We start from the raw sequence: 19,973 nt of genomic DNA, 5'->3' as shown, positions 1-19,973 counted from the left end.
GAAGAGCATTCCACTCAGAGGGAACAGCATGAGAAAAGGCCCCATCCTTTTTCTCCTACTTGCACTAAGCTGCCTTCCTCTGTGGTGGTGCAACTCACACTTCCTTTGGGACCTTGGCCAGATCATTTCCTCACTCTAGGTCTCAGTTTCCTGACCTATACAACAGGAATAATGACAATGGTGATGACAATGACAGTAATAAAGACATTTGGGAAGAGCCTTGTCTGGGCCAGATCTAAGATTCTGATATGGAGCACTGGGTGACTCTTCTCCCGAGTCCCCCGGCATTCTCTGTTTTTGAGGGGAGACCAAGGCCCCATCTGATCCACTGTTGAACTTTACACGTACATAGACGTGTCTGGAAAGTGACATGGGCTCTCTATTTAGGTCAGATCGCAGGGTGAAGCCAAGGTCCTAGAGAAAGAAGGAGCCAGCTCAGCAGCTGGGTCTGGGATGAAGGCAGAGAGCATGGTTCTGGGCCCTCCAGGGTTCTGACCTGACCTCCCACCCACAGAGGATGGTAAAGGGTACCTTTGAGGGAGGACAAATCATCTCACTGTTGCTGAGATCCTGGGCCCAAGCAGCTGGGCTGTGGGAAGACCCTCACCAGAATATCTCCAAATGGGAGTAGTTACCCTTCTCCATTCCTGAGGACTGAGTCACATCCAAGTTGCCAGGAAGTAAGTTTGAGAGCCCATGGGGCATGGAGGGACACATGTTTTTGTGTGGACATATATCTTCATTTCTCTTGGAAATCTATATACGTAGGAGGGAAATTGCTAGGTTATATGGTAACTCTTGTCTTTCATCACTTGGGGAACTGCCAGACTGTGCTCCAAAGTGGCTGCACCATTTTACATTCCCACCAGAAGTCAATGAGAATTTAGATTTATCCACTTCCACGGCAGCATTTATTATCTGACTTTTTAATTTTAACCACCCTAATGGATATAAAGTGGTACCTGATTTGGGCTTGATTTGCATTTCCCGATGGCTAATGATACTGAATATTTTTCCATGTGTTGGTTTCCTTTTAAATATACTCCTTGGAGAAATAGCTCTTCAGATCCTTTGCCCATTTTTGAATTGGGTTGTTAGTCTTTTTGTTGTTGAATTGCAAGAATTCTTTATATATTCTGAATGCAAGTTCCGTAACAGATTTATGATTTACAAACACTTTCTCCATTTCTGTGGGTTGTTTTCGACTTTCTTCACTCTTTTGCATGTGGCTATCTAGTTGCCCCAACAACATTTGTTGAAAAGACCATTCTTTTGCCCATTAAACTGGCTTGGCATCCTTGTTGAAAATCAGCTGTTCATAGATAAGCGGATTTTTTTAATGAATTCTCAATTTTATTCCATTGATCTATATGTCCAACTTATGCCAGTACTACCCTCTCTTGATTACCATTTCTTTGTAATAAGTTTTAAGATAGATAACTATGAGTTCTACTTTATCCTTTTTTGTTAAATGAAATGCTCTTTTTATTTTATTTTTTATTTTTTTCCCCTTAGCTGAGGCACTGAGGATTGAACCTAGGGCCTCTTGCCTGCCAAGCACATGCTCTATCACTAAACTATACCCCCACCCCGCTTCTGCTTTATTTTTATTTTGGGGGGGAGAGGTTGTTAGGTTTACTTGTTTATTTATTTTTAGAGGAGGTACTGAGGATTGAATCCAGGATCTCGTACATACTGAGCATGCATTCTACCACTTGAGCTATACCCTCCCCCCATCTTTTGCTTTATTCTTGTTCAAGATTATTTTGGCTATTCTAGGTCCTATGCAATTCCATATGAATTTTAGAATCTGGTTGTCAATTTTCTACCAAGAAATTGAGATTTCATATAGGGATGTCATTGAATCTATAGGTCAGTTTGGATAGTATTACCATCTTAACAATATTAAGTCCTCATCCATGAACATGGGAGGTTTTCCTATTCATTTCGATCTACTTTAACTTCTTATAACAATGTTTTGTAGTTTTCAGAGTATACAATTTGGACTTTTTTTGGTTTGGGAGCCTCTGGGTTGTGTAGGGGCCCTAGGAGTTATTGAATTCACAGCTGAGTTGAGGCTGTGCTTCTGGAGCAGCCACATGTGGCTGCATAAGTGGCCAGCACACTGGCTGAGTCCCTCTCAGCAGGGGATCCTAGCTGTGTCCACCATCCATGGCTTGGTCTTGGCTGCACTCTCCTACCCTCATCTCCCCTATGCTACCCTTGGCACTGGCCTCCAGGCCATCTCAATGCTGGTCATCCATGAATCCCTGCTAGCCTAAAGGTCCACAAGTTTCCTTGATGGTGCCATCCTGATAGATAAACACTCTCCCTGACTCTGCAGCTATTACCTTTGATGTTCTTTGGAATGGAGAAGGGTAACTACTCCCATTTGGAGATATTCTGGTGAGGGTCTTCCCACAGCCCAGCTGCTTGGGCCCAGGATCTCAGCAACAGTGAGATGATTTGTCCTCCCTCAAAGGTACCCTTTACCATCCTCTGTGGGTGGGAGGTCAGGTCAGAACCCTGGAGGGCCCAGAACCATGCTCTCTGCCTTCATCCCAGACCCAGCTGCTGAGCTGGCTCCTTCTTTCTCTAGGACCTTGGCTTCACCCTGCGATCTGACCTAAATAGAGAGCCCATGTCACTTTCCAGACATGTCTATGTACGTGTAAAGTTCAACAGTGGATCAGATGGGGCCTTGGTCTCCTCTTAAAAACAGAGGATGCTGGGAGACTCAGGAGAAGAGTCACGTCATATTACATACAGGCTCCTACCCCTAAGGTAATGTTGCACCAGAGCCACCTGGCTGACCCAGCTTCCTGTTCAACATTCCCTGTGTCCCTTGTGAGCACTGGACGGGGCCACATGAGTCCTAGGCACTCCACTGAGGAATCTGGCCTGGCACGACTGCCACCCATATGGACCAGGGGAAAGGTTGTTTCTTCTCCCAGGGAGAGGTGGCAGGAGTGGAGCCAGCTGTTGGGAGGATCTGTCCTTAAGACCCACACAGAACTGTCCAAGTTGCTGCACAGCTGGATTGGGGAGTCTACCTGTGACGAGCCCCAGGCCTGGCAGGTGGACTCATATTCTTGTCTGCCCTATCCACCACCCCTTTCCTTGTCCACACCACAGCTTGGCCCTTCCTTTGAGTGACACATGCCTAGTGCATATAGATAAACCAACCTTGTCAGAGCCTGGGCAGCAGAAACAAGTGGCTGTCACCCACCTAGACTGGGCTTCATACTCCTATTGATAGCCCACAGGGAGGCCAGCAGAGTGAGGTAATGAGAAGGGAAATATGGTCCAGAAAGAGGAACGTGGTCCAGGCCTGATGGAGCTGCTGGTAGTACCTACTTCTCTGGTCCTGCCTTCCTTGTCCTCCCACTCCTGCCCCTTTAAACCCCACAGTGACAGTAAACTCTCCACTGATGTTGGTTAAAGAAAATATGGAAAATACAGAAAAGTTAAAGGAGAAAAAGGAGAAAAAAAATCAATGTCACTGATGACTGAACAACTCAGAGCCAACCACAGACACCATTTGGGCATCAGTCCTTCCAGTCTGTTACTCTAGACATCTCTGGAGTATTTTGGTGTATACTTTCTGTGGCCAATATGGTCATAGTCAATATACAATTTCAAATTCTGCCTTCTCAAGTTATTAAATCACATCAGCCTCTTCCCAAGTACTGATGACAACCGTTGACACAATGGGTTTTCCCTGTTTTAAGTGCTTGACCTACGTTACAGCAGTTAACCCTCACTACAACCCTATGAGATAAGTACTATCATTATGCAGAATTTACAGATGGAAAAACTGAGGTCCAGAGAAGTCAAGCAATTCTCCCAAGGTCACACAGCTCAAAAGTGGCAGTGCTGGGATTGAAACCCAGCAGCCTGGCTCAGAGCAACCACACTAAGCCATCGGCTGCTTTGGAGTCTTAGGGAGCATGATATTATTGACCATGTAGTGTATATTATATTCTGTAGATGTAACATTCCTTCTTCACCCATTCCCTTTAGTTGTATTGAGATGAGGCTATTGTCAACAAGGCTATAGAACACTCATCATGTAAACAACTTTTTGTGTGTCTTGGATGATCTCCCAGACCAAATTTCTCAGTCAAAGGAGCAGTTTTAAGACTCTTGCTCTATGTTATTCAGTGACCTTAGGAAAGGCTGCATTATTCATATGCCCACTATCAGAGGATGAAGGCTCCTACTTTGCCAACAGGGAAGAACTTTCAGGGAGGGGACGCTGATGTGTCAACCAAGATCTCAGGCTGCAGTGGTCAGGAAGGTCCCCAAGCCACATCAGCATGTGAGAATTTTGTAGAAAATGGTTTGAGGACCGTTTCCAGAATTCCCGTACCCCTCAGCCACTCAAGAGAGTGTGGAGGGGGAAGGAGTTAGGTGAGAGATGTTCTTTGGACAGGGATGTTGTCTCACTGTGAATCCTCACCCCACTTTCTTCCCCTCAAGCTAGGGAATCCTTTTTCATGAGACCATCGGGGAGCCTGATAGGTGCTGCCCACTGTGAGGAGGCTCAGCCAACTGGAGCCTGACTTCACCCAAAGGAAATATAGCAGCTTGTGACCATATAGGGTAGGATAGAGGGGCTGTAATGAGATGGGCCGTGGCCCTGCTAGGGCAGGCAAAGGATGTTGGAAGTTTGCCCAGGTAGACTCTGCAGAATTGGGGTTGGGGGAGGTGTCACCTTGGGCCCTCAGAGGGGCATAGGGCCCAGGAAGCAACGTTAGGCAGAGAATGCCACATTCCTTAAGACTGAGGAAGGGACACAGGATGGAAACTGGGGGAGAGGAGTCCTGAGGAAAGGGCATTTCTGAAGAATTCACAAAACTGGCCATGAGAAAAGGAGTGAGAATTAACCATCTGCCAGGCCTACAGAGCAGGAGGCCAGGGATCAAGTAAGAACAGTGCTGGTCCCCTGAGCTTTCCCCTCCGCTGATTCTATCCTGCTGGGGAGAGGAATCAAAGGAGCCCAGCACATCCCTTTTTCCTCAAAGGTGGGACAGGACTCCAGGCTTTGGTGGGAGATAGGGAGGGGACCAGAATTACTTTTGAATGAAGATGGAACTGCCCTCTTCTCCCCCTCACATGCTCTTGCAGCTCCAGATTTCAGATAGGTCTCCCCCTTAGCCTGGATGACTCCTCAGCCTTCACCTAGAAGACTGGATCTTCTCCAGGGAACCTTTCTTCCCTGCTCACCATCACCGGGCTCTGGACTCCACTCCCAAATCATGATTGCTTCCAGATCCAGCTGCCCCAGCGGGATGGTGAGCCTGTGAAGGTAGCGACCATGTAGGAAGGCAGCTGTGCTTGCCAGGCACCAGCAGCACACATTAGCAACCACACAGGATGGCTCCCCAGGACTGCTACACCTGCACCGAGACCACTGCTCCATCACAGCCCTGGCTGAGAAAGTCAAGATGTGTGAGGAAGCGTGAGGGGGTGCCTGGAGAAGAGACTGGACAAAGCAGAGGGGAGCAGGGGAGCCTGAGGCCTTTGAATCCACAGGGAGGAAACCTAGGGTCTAGCAACCAGGGGCCCAGGTGTTCTGCCCCAACCTTAGCACCTATTGTGTGCCCAAAGCTTGACTCACACTATCTCAACATTATGATCATTGCGCAGATGAGCAATCTTTGCAGGGATTGCAGGCTGGTCAGTTTTTTGAAGAGCCAAGATCATCTAGATCATCTATGGTGACCTGTCACCCCAAGGCAGAGACAAAGCTGTGGGCTGGTCAGACTATGCACAATTTCTCCCATCTCCGTACCTGCTCTTGGTGACCGAAGGAAAATACAAGTAGGACTGCCCAGTACTCACACGCCACATACACAGCTCTTATCTGACATCTGCGGTACAGACATCATTGCAGCCCGTGGCAGGAGCTAGAAAGCTGAAGCATGAGTTGGATTCTGTACCTGAGCCTCGCCATCCACCTGGTGGTGCAGACAGCTCTGGGTAAGTCCCTACCCTTTCCTGCGGGCACTGGGCAAGAGGGACACAAGGGACACAGGAGCAGACCCCCAACTCAACCTCTCCAAGGCGCAGCAGGGCAGAGACATTTAGACAATGTCTGCGCAGATGGTGGGTGGCAGCTGGTGGTGTGGACATTTATCTTTTCAGTTTATAAAATATGTTTTATAATATATAATTTTGTATGTTTATAATTTATGACTTTATAAGTATATTCTTTATAAAATTAATATTATATTAGTATATATGTATTAGTGTGTGTGTGTGTGTGTGTGTGTGTGTGTGTAACCGTCATGTAACCACCAACCAGATTAAGACCGAGAACATTTCCAGCACCCCACATAACCCTTCCCAGTCAATACCCTCAAAGTAACCACTGTTATGACCTCTATCATAAATTAGTTTTGCCTATATAAACTATCAACTTTTTTTTAATTTGAAGTAAAGTTTGCTAAAACCACTTTTAGCATTTTGGCACATTTTCTTTTAGTCTTTTTATTGCATATTTGTACATAGTTGTGATATTAGCATGAATACAATTTTATACTCTGATTTTTTTTCCATCCAAAATCTTACCATAAATAGTTTATAACTTAAGTTTATAGTTATATTTACTTTGCCTGGTCCCCAGATATAAATAATGCTTCCAGTACTCACTGGGGCATATATGACTATGATTCAGAAAGGTCTTTGTTTTAATGCATTTCTGACTATTTTCATAAGAGAGGAAACTGGAAGTGGAATTACTGAGTCAAAGAATGTGAACATTTTATGGCTCTTATACATTTTGCCAGGCTATTGTATTTTCACAGGCTATTGTATCAATTTACCCTCCACCAACAGTATATGTGACTGTCCTTTTCATTGTATCTTTGCCAGAATTGAGTGCCATCATTTTTAATATATTAGGTGGAAATTGTAACTTCTGGTTTTAATTAGCATTTTATGACTACTAAAAACGTGGAATATTATTTTCATAAGTGCTTCCATATGACCTCTGGGCAGCAGAGCTGGGATGCAGACGCCACATCAGCTCTTGTTCAGGGGTGTAGAGCACTCTGCCACGTGCTTAGGTGCCCCCCAGGGGCGGGGGTGAGCACAGTAAGACACAGCTGTTTGGAGCAGAGCTCTGACATGAGACACCATGTGACCCTGAGCAACTTATATACCCCTTTGAACTTCAGTTTCTACATTTGTGTAGTGGGAAAATAGTAGTAGTTACTTTCTAAGCTTTTTAGGAGTAAGAGAGCATAGATGTGTTTGGCACAGTGCAAGGCTATAATACAGGATAGGTAAATCCTAGAAGTTGGCTATTTGATCATGAGTGGACCCAGAATTCAGGACAAATCTGGGTAATGTGACAGAACTTGGCCTCCTGGTTCTGGCCTCTGAGACCTCAAACTAGCCATGACCATCTCTGGGCCTCTAGGCTTCACCCAGCTCCTCCCAAGGCCACTGAGAACCCCACATGAGAGAACAATGTGAAAGTGCTTCGTAAACTGCAAAGAGCTACATCCAGAAGAGGTCTGAGATGGCCCCTTGCCCCTGCTGGCCTGCCTCCATGCCTGAAGGGCCACTATAACAACCACTCGTTTGTGCCTGGATATTGCTTATGTAAGACCTGGGGACGTGGGCAGAGAGGTATTTTTGACCACCTGCAGCTGAGGGTGTGAAGGTGTGCTCTACTACGCCAACGCCAAATACTATTCCAAAATCCAGTCGCATCAAAATCTCCTGGAGGGGGTTGTACATCTAATTTCCTGATGCAACCTTGAGATTCTCTTTCAGAGGGTGTGGGGTGGGACCTAGGAATCTGAATTCCCCGGAGTTTCCCCAGAAGATTCTGATGCACAGTCAAGTTCAGTAGTATTTGAATCAGATTTGCTTTCTGTCACTTTGCAGGGTGAGCCCCAGGGAACCAGGGCACAGAAAAATTCAGTTTTAATAAGGGAGGAGGGGAAAGAAATGACAAGGGTGCTGAGGCCTCAGCAACCCTTGGCAACAGGAGTGGGGCAGGATGAGAGCCTAGAAGAAGAAGATGTGCCCATAAGCAGAGTATAAATTCAACTTTATACCTATTGCAAGAGCTAGCTATGGTGTAGGTATGCTTGTGGGGTGTGTGTGTGTGTCTCTGTGCATGCGTGGGCACATGTGCTACGTGAACGTATGGATACATTGTAACCTAAGTATAACTATGTTTACATGCATATGGATGTATGTGTATGGGCATGCATTTAACTCTTGTATTTCTGTATGTTTCTTTACAAATATACCCATGTATATGTAAATTTGTATGTACATGTGAGTATTAATGCGAATGTGGATATGAGTGAGGATGCATATATGTGTGTGATTTCTTCCCAGAACTATGTCAGGCAAATGTTAGCAACAAGATATAGTCATGTCAATATCTGACAAACAGAAATCAAAATAAAGAACATTTTGACATTAAATGATACATTAAATGACACAAAGAAAAATTATTCATGTAACAGACATGAGCTTTTATGCATCTACCAACATAGCTTTGAAATCTTAAATCAAATAACTAGAAAGAAAAATACAGAAGAGGAACATACAGAAAAAATGGGCAAATACACAGTTGTTGTGAAAATCTTGAAGCTGGTGCTGGTGCCTGTGGCAGATGGGCCAGGGTCTTTTTGGTGGTCAGGGTGACCCTTCTTCTCTCTTCCTAGGTGCCTTGTACACCAAGAAGCCTCTAGTAGTTACAAAATATGGGACCCTCCAAGGAAAGCAGATGCAAGTGGGAAAGACACACATCAATGTCTTCCTAGGAGTCCCATTCTCCAGACCTCCTGTGGGTGCCCGCAGATTCGCTGCCCCAGAACCCCCAGAGCCCTGGGAAGGAATCAGAGATGCCACCACCTATGCCCCTGTGTAAGAGCCAGAGGACCGTTGGCTGGGAGGTGGGCAGACCCTAACGAAGGCGGTGAACCTATGCCTGCCTCTAGGCCAGGATTTGAACAACTCACTGAAGAAAAGTGCACTGTGTGACCACAGGCAGGCCTGGGGACCATTCTGAGCCTCAGTTTCCTAATGAGGTGCCTGGTCCAGATGGTGTTTAAGGTGCTAATAATGCTGTTCTTGATTCTGTCATGGGAGAGCCCTGGGAAAGGAGGAGATGTCACTGACTGTACTCCCAGGAACTTCTGGGGAGCTGACTTTTCCTAAATGTGTGTGAGGAGCAGCAAACACACACACACACACACACACATACATACACATGTGCACACACACAGAGTAAACCCTGTGCTCCTCCCTATTCCCTGGGGCTTGAGCCCAAGAACAAGCCCATATGGCAACACCAGCCCTTCTCTGCAGAAGGAGCTCCATGATGGGGAGGGCATGGTCTCAGTTTCAGTTTTAATGTCCGAGGGTCTTTTGCAACCTCTAGCTGGGCTCCCTGTGTCACATGAGTGTGTTAGGATAGTGGCTGCCCTTTGAAGCACTGGGCTTGGCAGTGTACTCAGAACAAGTATATTTACTGTTTGCTTAGGACATTGAGTAACACACTGTCCAGAACATTCTGTGGTGAACATTAACAATGTTCATCATCAGTTGGATAAAGTATTAGATTTAGAAAAATGTCTCCTGTAAGAACCTGGGTGTCAGTTGATATAAAAACCTACAACCACCACCCTGGGTGTCTAGTTGTTAAGAACAGATGTCCACTATCAGAACATGAATGACTGTTACTGGAATACTGGAGAGTTGGTTGTTAGAACACTGACCAACACTGAGAGAGGCTGAAGCATTCAGAACATTCTGTGACTGTTATTTGGAACTCCATGGATCAGGTGACTGAACACGGAATAACCATTGTTAGAACCCTGAGGATCAGGGGTTTAGAGGTTGGGATGTCCACTGCATAGAAGTCTGGGTGTCAGTTGTTGGAACATTGGCCATCATCTGTCAGACATTGGCTGTGTGGAACACAGTGTCAGGTGTAAGAATTCCTGGATAACTTAGAACAGACTGTGGGGTGGTGGTTAAGAGTGGAGCAGGGAGAAAGGAAGCTGTTACAGAGATGGTGGCTTCAACCAGTGTAGTTACAGTGGAGATGGTGGGAGTGGTCAGGCTCCAGATTTCTTTTGAAGGTAAAATTGACAGGATTTGCTGATGAATTGGATGTGATCCACAATGGAAGAAGAGTAATCAAAGATAATGACTAGTTTGGGGGCAGAGCAGCAAAGGGAATGGAGGTCCCATTGATTGAAATGGAGAAGACTGGGGCAAGAGCAGGTTTGAGCAAAACAAGAGCTCATTTGGGGGCATGCTAAGTTTGACATGTCTAATAAATGTCAAAGCGGAGATGTGGGGTAGGTGGTGGGAACTGGAAGAAGACTGGTCATCAGCATATCAATGGCGTGAAGCCATGGGCCTGGAAGACAATGGCTCAGGAAAGAACAATCAAGATGAAAAGTGAAATAAGGCTTGAGTTCTAAGGCACACTCCCACTTTGGCCTGGGAGAGGAGGAGGAGCCACCAATGAGGTGGCAGGAAAATCTGGAGAGCAGGGTGTCACAGACTAGAGAAGGAAAGCTGTTCAAGAAGGGGAGCGTGGTCAGCCATGCAGAGGGCTGCCAAGAGAAGTAAGATAATGACAGAAGTCATTGGTGACCTTGACAGGAGTGGCTTTGAGGGTGGGTTGGGGACGGATGCCTCAGTTGCCTATAACAGCAGTTCTTGACTCTTTAAGAGCCCTGGCTTTCCTGTTGGGATGCTGGATGTGATTTATTGGACAGCATCCTAACATCAACATTAGTTGCTGCCGAGAAGTCAAGCAAGAAAGACCAAAGACAATCTGTAGAGACTCAGATTAGCTGCCTGCTGGTGACCCTGGGGAGGGCCTGGTGGGAGTGGAGGGAAAGGCAACTTGTTGAAAAGTTTGGCCCTGAAGGGAATAGAGGGATAGAATAGTTGCTGGAGAAGGTGGGTGGTAAAGGATAGGTTTGGACCAAGGTATGCTGAAGTGCTGTTGGGAAGGACTGAAAGGGAGCAGGTAACGCTCTAGGGTTGGGGAGGTAGGAATGAATTACACACATACACACACACACACACTGAAGACAGGCTGGAGAAGAGAAGAAGGGAACAGAGGAATAGCTAGACAATGTGTCCTGCATCTAATCAATGGGCCCAGTCCCAGCTGTTATGAGAATAGCCACCCTCAGGGCTGGCTGGGCCAGTAGGGAGAAAAGGCAAGGTGACCCAAGCAGCCCAAGCTCCGTAAGTATAACAGATGTTTACACATAAAAAGGCACAGGGTCAAGTGCCAGGAATCAGATGAATCCACCTCCACCCCTGCCCTTGGGCAGTAAAAACAACCAATCAAAATAACTCTAACCCAGCATCATAGTCAATGGTGGATAGGGCTTTGGGGAGCACAGATGCGGAAGTGCCCAGCAGAGAGGGTACCACTTAAGCTGAGCCTTAACTGTGAGTAGGAGTTTGTTGCGCGGAGGAGAAGGCATTTGACAGAGAAGGAAGAGGCTTGGAGGTGGGAGGCAAGGGGTCATGTGTATTTGGAGCAAAGAGTGTCTGGGAAGGAGATGACTAGATGGAAAGGAGGGCCTGGGTCAGTGTAGGTGAATCTCGGCTTTATCCTGAGGGCAGGAGGAGGAGTCAGGGAAGGTTTTAAGGAGGGGAGTGACATGGTCAGATTTGCGTTGTCTATCAGTCTCTCTAGCGAGAGTGTGAAGATGAATTGGAGGGGGTGTGAAGAGGTGGGGGCGGTGTTCTGGCCAGCATGGTGGCAGCAGCCCTGAGATGGACAGAGAATTCCTATTCAAAAGCTGTTTGGGAGGTAGAAAAGAGACTGAGGGGAGGGTGGGGCATGAAAGACAAGGAGATGCACCCAGATTTCTGGCTTGATAGCTCCAACAGAGTCTCCAACAGGAGCAGGGAACTTTCCCCCAGGCAGACCCATAAAGGGAGGCACAAGACAGGGGATGCCAACCTGCCTCCCATCCCTGGACCCTAACATTAACGGAGGCTGTTTGAACACGGATACACACACGCGCTCGCACATACACACACCAAATGCTGCCTGGATTTTGCTTTGGGTTCTATTCCCTCACAGTGGAACCTGGGTTGAAACCATTCTCCCCACTATCATTGTGGTGCTGGGCCCCAACTCACATGGTGCCCACAGGTGCCTTCAGGAGTCCTGGGGGCAGATGGCTTCCATGTACTTCAACATGCACAAAACTTACAAGTTGCTGCAGTTCAGTGAGGACTGTCTGTACCTGAATGTGTACGCACCTGTGCGCGAGCATGGGGACCCTCTGCTTCCGGTGAGTACTCTGCCTTCAACCATGCACCTTCCCACTCGGGCACCCCACTGTCCCACTCAGGCCTTAGCCCTTCTCGCCCAGGTGATGGTATGGTTCCCTGGAGGCGCCTTCCTTGTCGGCTCCGCTTCCGCATATGATGGCTCCGAATTGGCGGCCCGCGAGAAGGTGGTGGTGGTGCCTCTGCAGCACAGGCTCGGCATCCTGGGCTTCCTTAGGTGGGCAGCGCCGGGGACCGAGCGGGCGACCTGGAACTGGGCCTCCTCTGGATTTGGGCTGAGGGCGGAGGAGGCGGGGACTGGTGGGCATGTCCTGTGAAGGGCGTGACAGGGACGTGGTCTAGTGCTAGTTGGAGCTGCAGGGTGCTCCAGACTGCCTCAATGGGGTGGATCCCAATTATAAGAAAGGAGACACAGTGGTAAGACATAGTCACTGAGGGACAGGGCAGGGCGAAGCGGGATTCCCCAGCACCCAGGCAGGTATTAGGGCTCCGGACCCTGACCGTGAGCCCCGTGCACTCAGCACGGGCGACAGCCAGGCCCGCGGAAACTGGGCCCTGCTGGACCAGATTGCAGCTCTACGCTGGGTACAGAAGAACATCGCAGCCTTTGGTGGAGACCCAGGCTGCGTGACACTGTTCGGCCAGTCATCAGGGGCCATGTGCATCTCAGGACTGGTGAGTGCAATGACCAGATAGACTCAAGTACAAACACGCAAGTTAGCGTGTTCTGTGTTCTGCACAGATGCATGTGCAGATTTGCGTGTACCAGAACATTCCAGTCCACAGACCTGCCCTCATCCCTGCCATGGGTACTGCTGCTCACAGCCAGGGATGTTGGTTCCATTCAGGGTTAGCACTGATGAGAAAATCAAGTCAGCCCAGGAATGACAATGCTGAGAATATGGATACTCAGCCAATCTGTGGTGGGCTGGAAAGATCACTCAGCACCTCTTATCTCCCTACAGCCCCCCAGAGATCTATACCTGGAACAGAGCCCACCATCTGCCCTCTGGGCAGGGCTGGGGCTACAGACCAGAACTGAGAGTCAGGCCTGGGTTAGAGACTGGCCTCTGCTCCTGTCTCCTGAGGGACTGCTGACATGGAGTGTGCCTGGAGTGTGAATGTAAGGTCAGGTGCCCTGTGAGGGACACATGGCTGGGAAGTGAGCATGGACCACATCACACAGGGCCTTGTGGGCCCTAGAAATAATATTCAAACATTGAGCACATTCTGTGTGCCAGACACACTTCTAAGCACCTTATGTGTATTCATTCATTTAATTCCCTCAACAATCGAAAAGGAGTATTCCCGTTCTACACTCTGCAAAGAGAGACATGTTCTCCACTCTACAGATAAAGAAAGTGAGGCCCAGAGAAGTTAAGCAATTTTATTTAAAAATGTACTGGAGGAGGAGAGGGTATAGCTCAGTGGCAGAGTGCATGCCTAGCATGCACGAGGTCCTCGGTTCAATCCCCAGTACCTCCATCAAAAAAAAGAAAATGCACTGGAGAGCAGGGAAAAATTTTAAGCAGAGAAGTGACAATCAGATGTGTATTTAGAGTTGGCTCAGTCTGCTGGAACTGGGTTAAAAAGAAGCACAAGCTTGGAGACCAACTTGCGGTGGGGACGGTATATCTAATGGGGGCTGGTTCTGAAATGGAGGTAGGAAGGATGGGCAGTAGAGGATGGTTGCAGAGTGATGCAGGAGGCCAAGTGGACAGAACTGGAGCAGCAGCAGTGTGCAGAGGAAGGAAGGCCCCTGGGGCTAGTAGATGGTGTTGGGTGAGGGCCACCACATAGATGGGGACTGGCTGGAGCAAGTATAAGGCACATGAAGTACCCAAGGGACAGGATGGGGGATCCAGATATAGTAGTTTCCCCCCAATTTGGGCAGCAGAGGAAGGCTAAGAACTACCAGTGCAAGTAACTGGGGCCGTGGGAAACATAGGGTACCCCTCCCACATTTCTAGCCCAGCAGCAGAAAAGGAAGACCTTTCTGGTTGTTATGACAGCAGGACCACTATAACACCAGATTCTCTCTGGGACCCCTGGGGCTCATTGCACAGACCAGGATAAGGATGCCCAGAGGCAGGAAGGCACTGGCTCTAGATCTAGGACTCCAACCCAGAACTCCTGACTCCTTCCCAGCTTCTGCCCTCTCTGGGCCTCTTCAGGCTGCCCAGCCATGGCCAGACAGGCACCCCAAACTGCCCAAGTGGTCCAGTGCATTCTCATGGGTGCCATGCTCACCTCTCTTGCAGATGACATCACCCATAGCCCAGGGTCTCTTCCATCGGGCCATTTCCCAGAGCGGCACCGCAGTACTCAAAGTCTTCATCACTCCTGATCCACTGAAGGTGGCCAAGGTGAGTGTCTCCTCTCCCCTAGGGCTCAGCAAGGAGAGGCAGGCTGGCGGTACCCCCGAGCACTTCTTCTCTTCACAGAAGATTGCCCATCTGGCAGGCTGCAGCCACAACAGCACAAAGATTCTGGTGGACTGCCTGAGGGCACGATCAGGGGCCGAGATGATGCGTGTGTCCAAGAAAATGGTAGGCAGAACTTCCTTCCAGCTCTCTGACCTGGCTGCCTGCAAACCACCCTCCTGACCTGGTACCCAGCCGCCCCAGGGACTCTGTCTCAGGAGCACACTGGAGAGACTTCTTTTACCTCTGGTCCCCTTCTCTCCCCACAGAGATTCTTCCATATGAATTTCCAGGAAGACCCTCAAGAGGTGAGCAGGCCTCACTCTCTAATTTGAATACATATTTATTGTACATGTACTATATACTAGGCACCCAGGATACTCTGTGAACTGTTCAGGCCAAGATTCCTTCCCCTGTGGGGCTGATGTTCCAGTGGGGAGAGACAATAAACAGTATAAATAAATAAGTTATTCACCTCTTTAGAAGGTGATAAATGAATAGCAACAAAAGGAGCAGGGTAAGGAGGTTGGACATGTTGGGAGGAGTGGAATTTTAAATAGAAGGGACCGAGAAGGCTTAGCAAGGATTTTCAAGAGGTGTGAATGGGAATACCTTGGCGGGGGCATCCTAAGTCTGAGTAGCCTCATCCTGCCTGTGGCCGGTACTCTCCCTGCCCTCCCCAGGGTCACCAAGCCTCAGCTTTTCCCCAAAGGGCCTTTAACTCAAGCAGTCTCGGGAGGGGGACCCGCTGAGCTGGGCACCCTGGACCACAGGGAGGCTCTGTCGGAGGACTGGCTGGAAACCCCCTTGTCTTATAGATTGTGTGGTTCATGAGCCCCGTGGTGGATGGCGTGGTGTTCCTAGACAATCCTGTGGAGCTCCTGACCCGGGGGCAGGTTGCACCTGTGCCCTACCTTTTGGGTGTCAACAGCATGGAGTTCAGCTGGGTCTTGCCTTTTGTAAGTGAAAGGAGGGATGCCCACCACAGGGGGGGTAGCAAAGGATGTCTCTTGGGTAGTGCTGGGCACCGGATCAGATCCCAGTGGCCTCTCTGGAGACGCCCAAGAGCTTGGGAGCCTCCTATAGACCCTGTGTAGTAAGAGCTGGCCAGGAATGACAGGGGGAAAGAAGTATACTCTCTTGGAGGCTTGGGGGCTGCAAGTTTTCAGCTTGTCATTCGGATGTGTCCTCGTGTCCATTCCTTAGCCTCCAGGCAGCTGCAAATCCCGGCATCCTGCCTGCTCCTGGGTCAGGGTGGATGCCCCAGCTCAGGGGGAATCCTCCCAGCCCCTACATCAGCTCCGACCCAGGTGGTAGTGAGGGACAGGATGGCAGCAAGAATGTGGGAAAGGTGGGGGCTCTTCCTGGGCTCTGTGCTCTGAGAACTTATCATTTACTCGGGCAAGAGCCTTGACGCCTCGTGTGGCGCTGGCTGGAATCCCTCCTGATGTTTGAGCCTGGCCCACACCTGGGCCCTTTTCTTGCGGAACAGATCATGAAGTTCCCACTAAACAAGCACTGGATGAGAAAAGAAACCATCACGAAGTTGCTCTGGAGTGCCAGCACCCTGTTGGTGAGGGGCCCTGCTGTCAGGGGTGCTCAGTTCGGTTGGACAAGGCTGACCCCTTTTCTTACCTAGTAGTTACTCTTCACAAAGGGTTCCCAGCCAGGACGGAAATCTTTCTTGGGGGGCATGGGGTTTGGCATGGGATCAGATGGCTGCTGGTGGGCAAGGCTCCCCAGGCTTCCTCAGGGACATGGCAGGCGGTGCTCATGCAGCAAAAACACAGGAGTAAGACTCACCCAACAGGGAGGACTTTCCAGGAAGCTCCCCTTTCTCTCTGACCTCAGGCCAAAAACTCCTCGGGGTGCTGAGCCAGGGCCCAAGTCACTGGTGTGCCTACCATTGGCCCAGCTGGCACCCCACACCTCAGGGTGAGTGTGGCTTCCTCATCTAGAATGTCACCAAGGAGCAGTTACCACTGGTGGTGAAGGAGTACCTGGCTGATATCGATGACCATGACTGGAAGAGGTTACGAAACCATGTGATGGACCTAGCTGGGGACGCTACCTTTCTGTACTCCACGTTGCAGGCTGCCCGCTACCATCGCAGTATGTGGGGTCCCCAAGAGTGGCCACACCGTGTCTACGCATGCTGCTTACTACTGGGCTTACCGAGCGCTCACCTATGCTCTTTGTACCTCTAGACTGGTGTAGGATTCCAAGTGGCCACAGAAGAGGCAGTGTGCTGGCAACTGTGAAAGAAGAGGGGCTGTTCCCTAGGGCTGAGGAGGGCAAGGCCAAAGCTAGTCCAGAGGAAACAGGCTAGAGTGGTTAGGGAGGGCCTCCTGGCTGAGAGGACAGGCATAGGGGCACCTTGGAGATCCAGCCCAGGCCTACTGGGGCTTGGGGAACATGTGGGTGAGAGGTCAAAGGTGGGGCTGGAGAGGATAGACACTGAAGAACTTTATAAATGCCAATGGGAGAAAAGAAAAGTTCATAAAAGGGTAGAGGAAGGCTTCCATTTTCCTTGCCACAGTCCCATGAATTAAGTTTTCACACCCCAGTCTGCAGATGAGGAACTGCAGCTCAGAGAGGTTGAGTGACTTGCCCCAGGTCACATGGCTAATGAGCAGTGCAGATAGGATTCAAATCTGCTCCCTGGGTTCTGAAGCCCAGGCTCTTTGCCCTGCTTGATGCAGGTGGGTGGGATGCATGGGGTGGATGAGAGGCCCAGGTGGAGACTTTTCTTGCAGCCCTCCTCAGTTTCCTTGTCCACAGATGCCGGCTTCCCTGTCTACATGTATGAGTTCAAACACCATGCCCCCAGCATCATTATCAAACCCCGCACTGATGGGGCAGACCACGGGGATGAGATGCACTTCATCTTTGGCATAGTCCTCTCCAAAGGTGCTAAAGACCCACCTAACACCCTCACTAGGTGTCTAGTCTCCACACCTTTGTATTTCGCAACCCCGCCCCCACCCTCTGTTGCTAACCGCAGGGAGCTAGCCAAATCCTAATCTGGAATGCCCTCCCAGATGCAAGCCTCCCAGTGTGGAAGCAACAGGATGGGATGTCAGCACCCCATGCTCTGTTCCAAATGCCACATTCCATTCCACCTCCAGGCTATTCCTCAAGGAAGGAGAAGGCGCTGAGCCTCTGGATGATGAAATATTGGGCCAACTTTGCCCGCACAGGGTGAGTCTGGTCCCCCAGCACATCTGGACAGGCTTCCTAACCAGCGCTAGACCCAATGGCCAGCTGCTTCAGATATTTGTCCTTGTGTGTCCCACAGGAAATGCATGATCAACCCAAGCAGAATGCCCCTTTTCCCTCACTATTCCCGTCAGTCACCAGGTCCTAAATGTCCCTAAAATATGTCCCTCTTTGTCCCGTGACCACACTCTTCATTCTCTCCAGCATTCCTGTCAGTGACTGCCAATGCTCTCTTGTGCCCAGCCCCAATACTGGGAGCTGGAATTCAAGGATATTGTAGACATGACCCCCATCTTCCAGCGGCTTGCTAATGTTTAACAAAAACATTAAATTATAATCTGGTATAATTAACTGTGCTGGGGGAGCAGAAGTCACATTGAGAGCATAGAGGAGGTGTCTGACTGAGCTGGGGTCAGCAGGGGGTGCTTCCTGGCGGAGACAACATTTGAGCAGACCTTTTGGCTAGCCTTGTGACTAGTTTCCCATCTCCACACTCTCTCTCCTTTCTATCCATCCTCCTTATAAACACTCAATGGACCTTTCCGAAATATCATCTGACCAAGTCACTTGCCTGTTTAAAACAATTCATGGCTTCCCTCTGCCCTCAGGTAAAGTCCCATCCCCTTAGCTTGACACAAAAATCTTCAAAACTTTCCTGCGTCCTCTTCTCTCCAAATCCATCCTCTTCACACACTTCATGTTTTTACCTAACCCTATCCTTCTGCTTCCTCTAAAAGCCCTGTGCTTTCATACCTCCAAATCTGCACATTCTGTTCCCTCTGCCTAAAAGGCCCCTCCCCACCACACTTTCTTCCTCTTTCTTAAAGATATGTCTAAATATCATCTCTGTAAAGCCTTCTTGGACCCCAACTCCCAAAGAGAAAGTGAATGACGGAAGGGTAAGAGAAGGAGACAGGATGAAGATAAGCACAAATAATCTTCTCTCCATCCTCCTGGGCAGAAACCCCAATGGTAAAAAGCTGCCCTACTGGCCACGCTACAACAGAGATGAGAAGTACTTGCAGCTGGATTTAACCACAAGGGTGGATGAAAAGCTCAAGGAGGAGAAGATGGCCTTTTGGATGAGGCTGCACCAGAATGAAGGACCTGAGAAGCAGGGCAGTTCTGAGGGTGGCTCTGCAGGAGGGAGCCTTAGGGATTGTCCCACCACCCAGGCCTTGGGGAGACTGGCCACGGACACATCTAGGACAAGTGTCATGCCCTCCCCAGTCTAGGTCCTGCGGAGGCTCCCTGTTGCTTCCAGGCCAGAGCCAGAGCCTTAGTCTGTTTGGGGCCCTGAACCATTCCCTTCAGCCTGACATCCCATGATGCTCACCTGTCTCACTGACCATCAGGTTAGTCCAGGCCCTTTCACTGCCATACTGTGGGCTACCAGTTCTCAGAACAAATGCTTCTCTCCCTTCTCCAAATCCTTCCACCCATTAAGGTCAACTTGAAGCCACTTCTTATGGGAATTCCACCCAGACTGCCACTGCCCCTATCATTACACCAGCTTGGACTTACTATTCATCTCACTCAACCTTGTGCCTGTTCACATTGGCCTGAGCCCTTGGGCAGGTTATATGTTACAAGAAGTGAAGTTTTGATAGCTTGAGATCTTCTCCCCCTTCCTACACATCTCCCGCAGGGCCCCTCCAAAGCCAGGGATGGTCCTCAATAAAAACATGTTGACTTGCCCTGAATTTCTCCTTCTGTAAAATGGATGGATGAACCACATGGTTTCTCTATTTGAACCCTTAGAGGAAGGGAGCATTGCTGCCTGCTCCTTGTCGGGCTGAGCCTGCTATGCTACACTCAGTCAACGGGAGCTGCCGCAAAGTTGCCTGCACTGCAGAGCACTTAGTTTTTTTTCTTCATTGTGTCAAGTGCCCCACTCCGGACATCCACACTCCGTGCACACTTGTCCATTGGATTAGGTCTTGGTGCTGCATCCAGATTCCTCACTCTCTGGCCTCTCTTGCAGCCTGACCTGAGCATACCCCAGCCTGTCCCACAGGG

General features: G+C 49.3%; 1 protein-coding gene across 4 annotated transcripts; it reads left to right on the top strand.

The window, feature by feature from the left end:
* The first annotated feature begins 2,688 nt into the window (after nt 1-2,688).
* CES4A (carboxylesterase 4A) lies at nt 2,689-19,657 on the top strand. 4 transcript variants are annotated; one of them, XM_010962441.3, is made up of 14 exons: nt 2,689-5,985; nt 8,697-8,898; nt 12,173-12,314; nt 12,396-12,529; nt 12,834-12,987; nt 14,574-14,678; nt 14,757-14,861; nt 15,005-15,043; nt 15,554-15,694; nt 16,228-16,308; nt 16,694-16,847; nt 17,517-17,645; nt 17,864-17,936; nt 18,916-19,657. In XM_010962441.3, exons 1-14 carry the CDS (start codon nt 5,928-5,930, stop codon nt 19,187-19,189), a joined length of 1,791 nt encoding a protein of 596 aa, XP_010960743.1. In that variant the 5' UTR covers nt 2,689-5,927; the 3' UTR covers nt 19,190-19,657. The 4 variants fall into 4 exon arrangements, with proteins under 4 accessions (XP_010960743.1, XP_045378179.1, XP_045378178.1 ...); XM_045522223.2 differs by having other exon boundaries at nt 12,173-12,529; nt 14,760-14,861; XM_045522222.2 differs by having other exon boundaries at nt 12,173-12,529.
* Nucleotides 19,658-19,973: the final 316 nt, after the last annotated feature.

Source organism: Camelus bactrianus, chromosome 9 (assembly GCF_048773025.1).
Source record: "Camelus bactrianus isolate YW-2024 breed Bactrian camel chromosome 9, ASM4877302v1, whole genome shotgun sequence".
Lineage (NCBI taxonomy): Eukaryota > Metazoa > Chordata > Mammalia > Artiodactyla > Camelidae > Camelus > Camelus bactrianus.
Note: the sequence above shows the minus strand (reverse complement) of the source record. Positions and strands in the feature narration are given on the sequence as shown.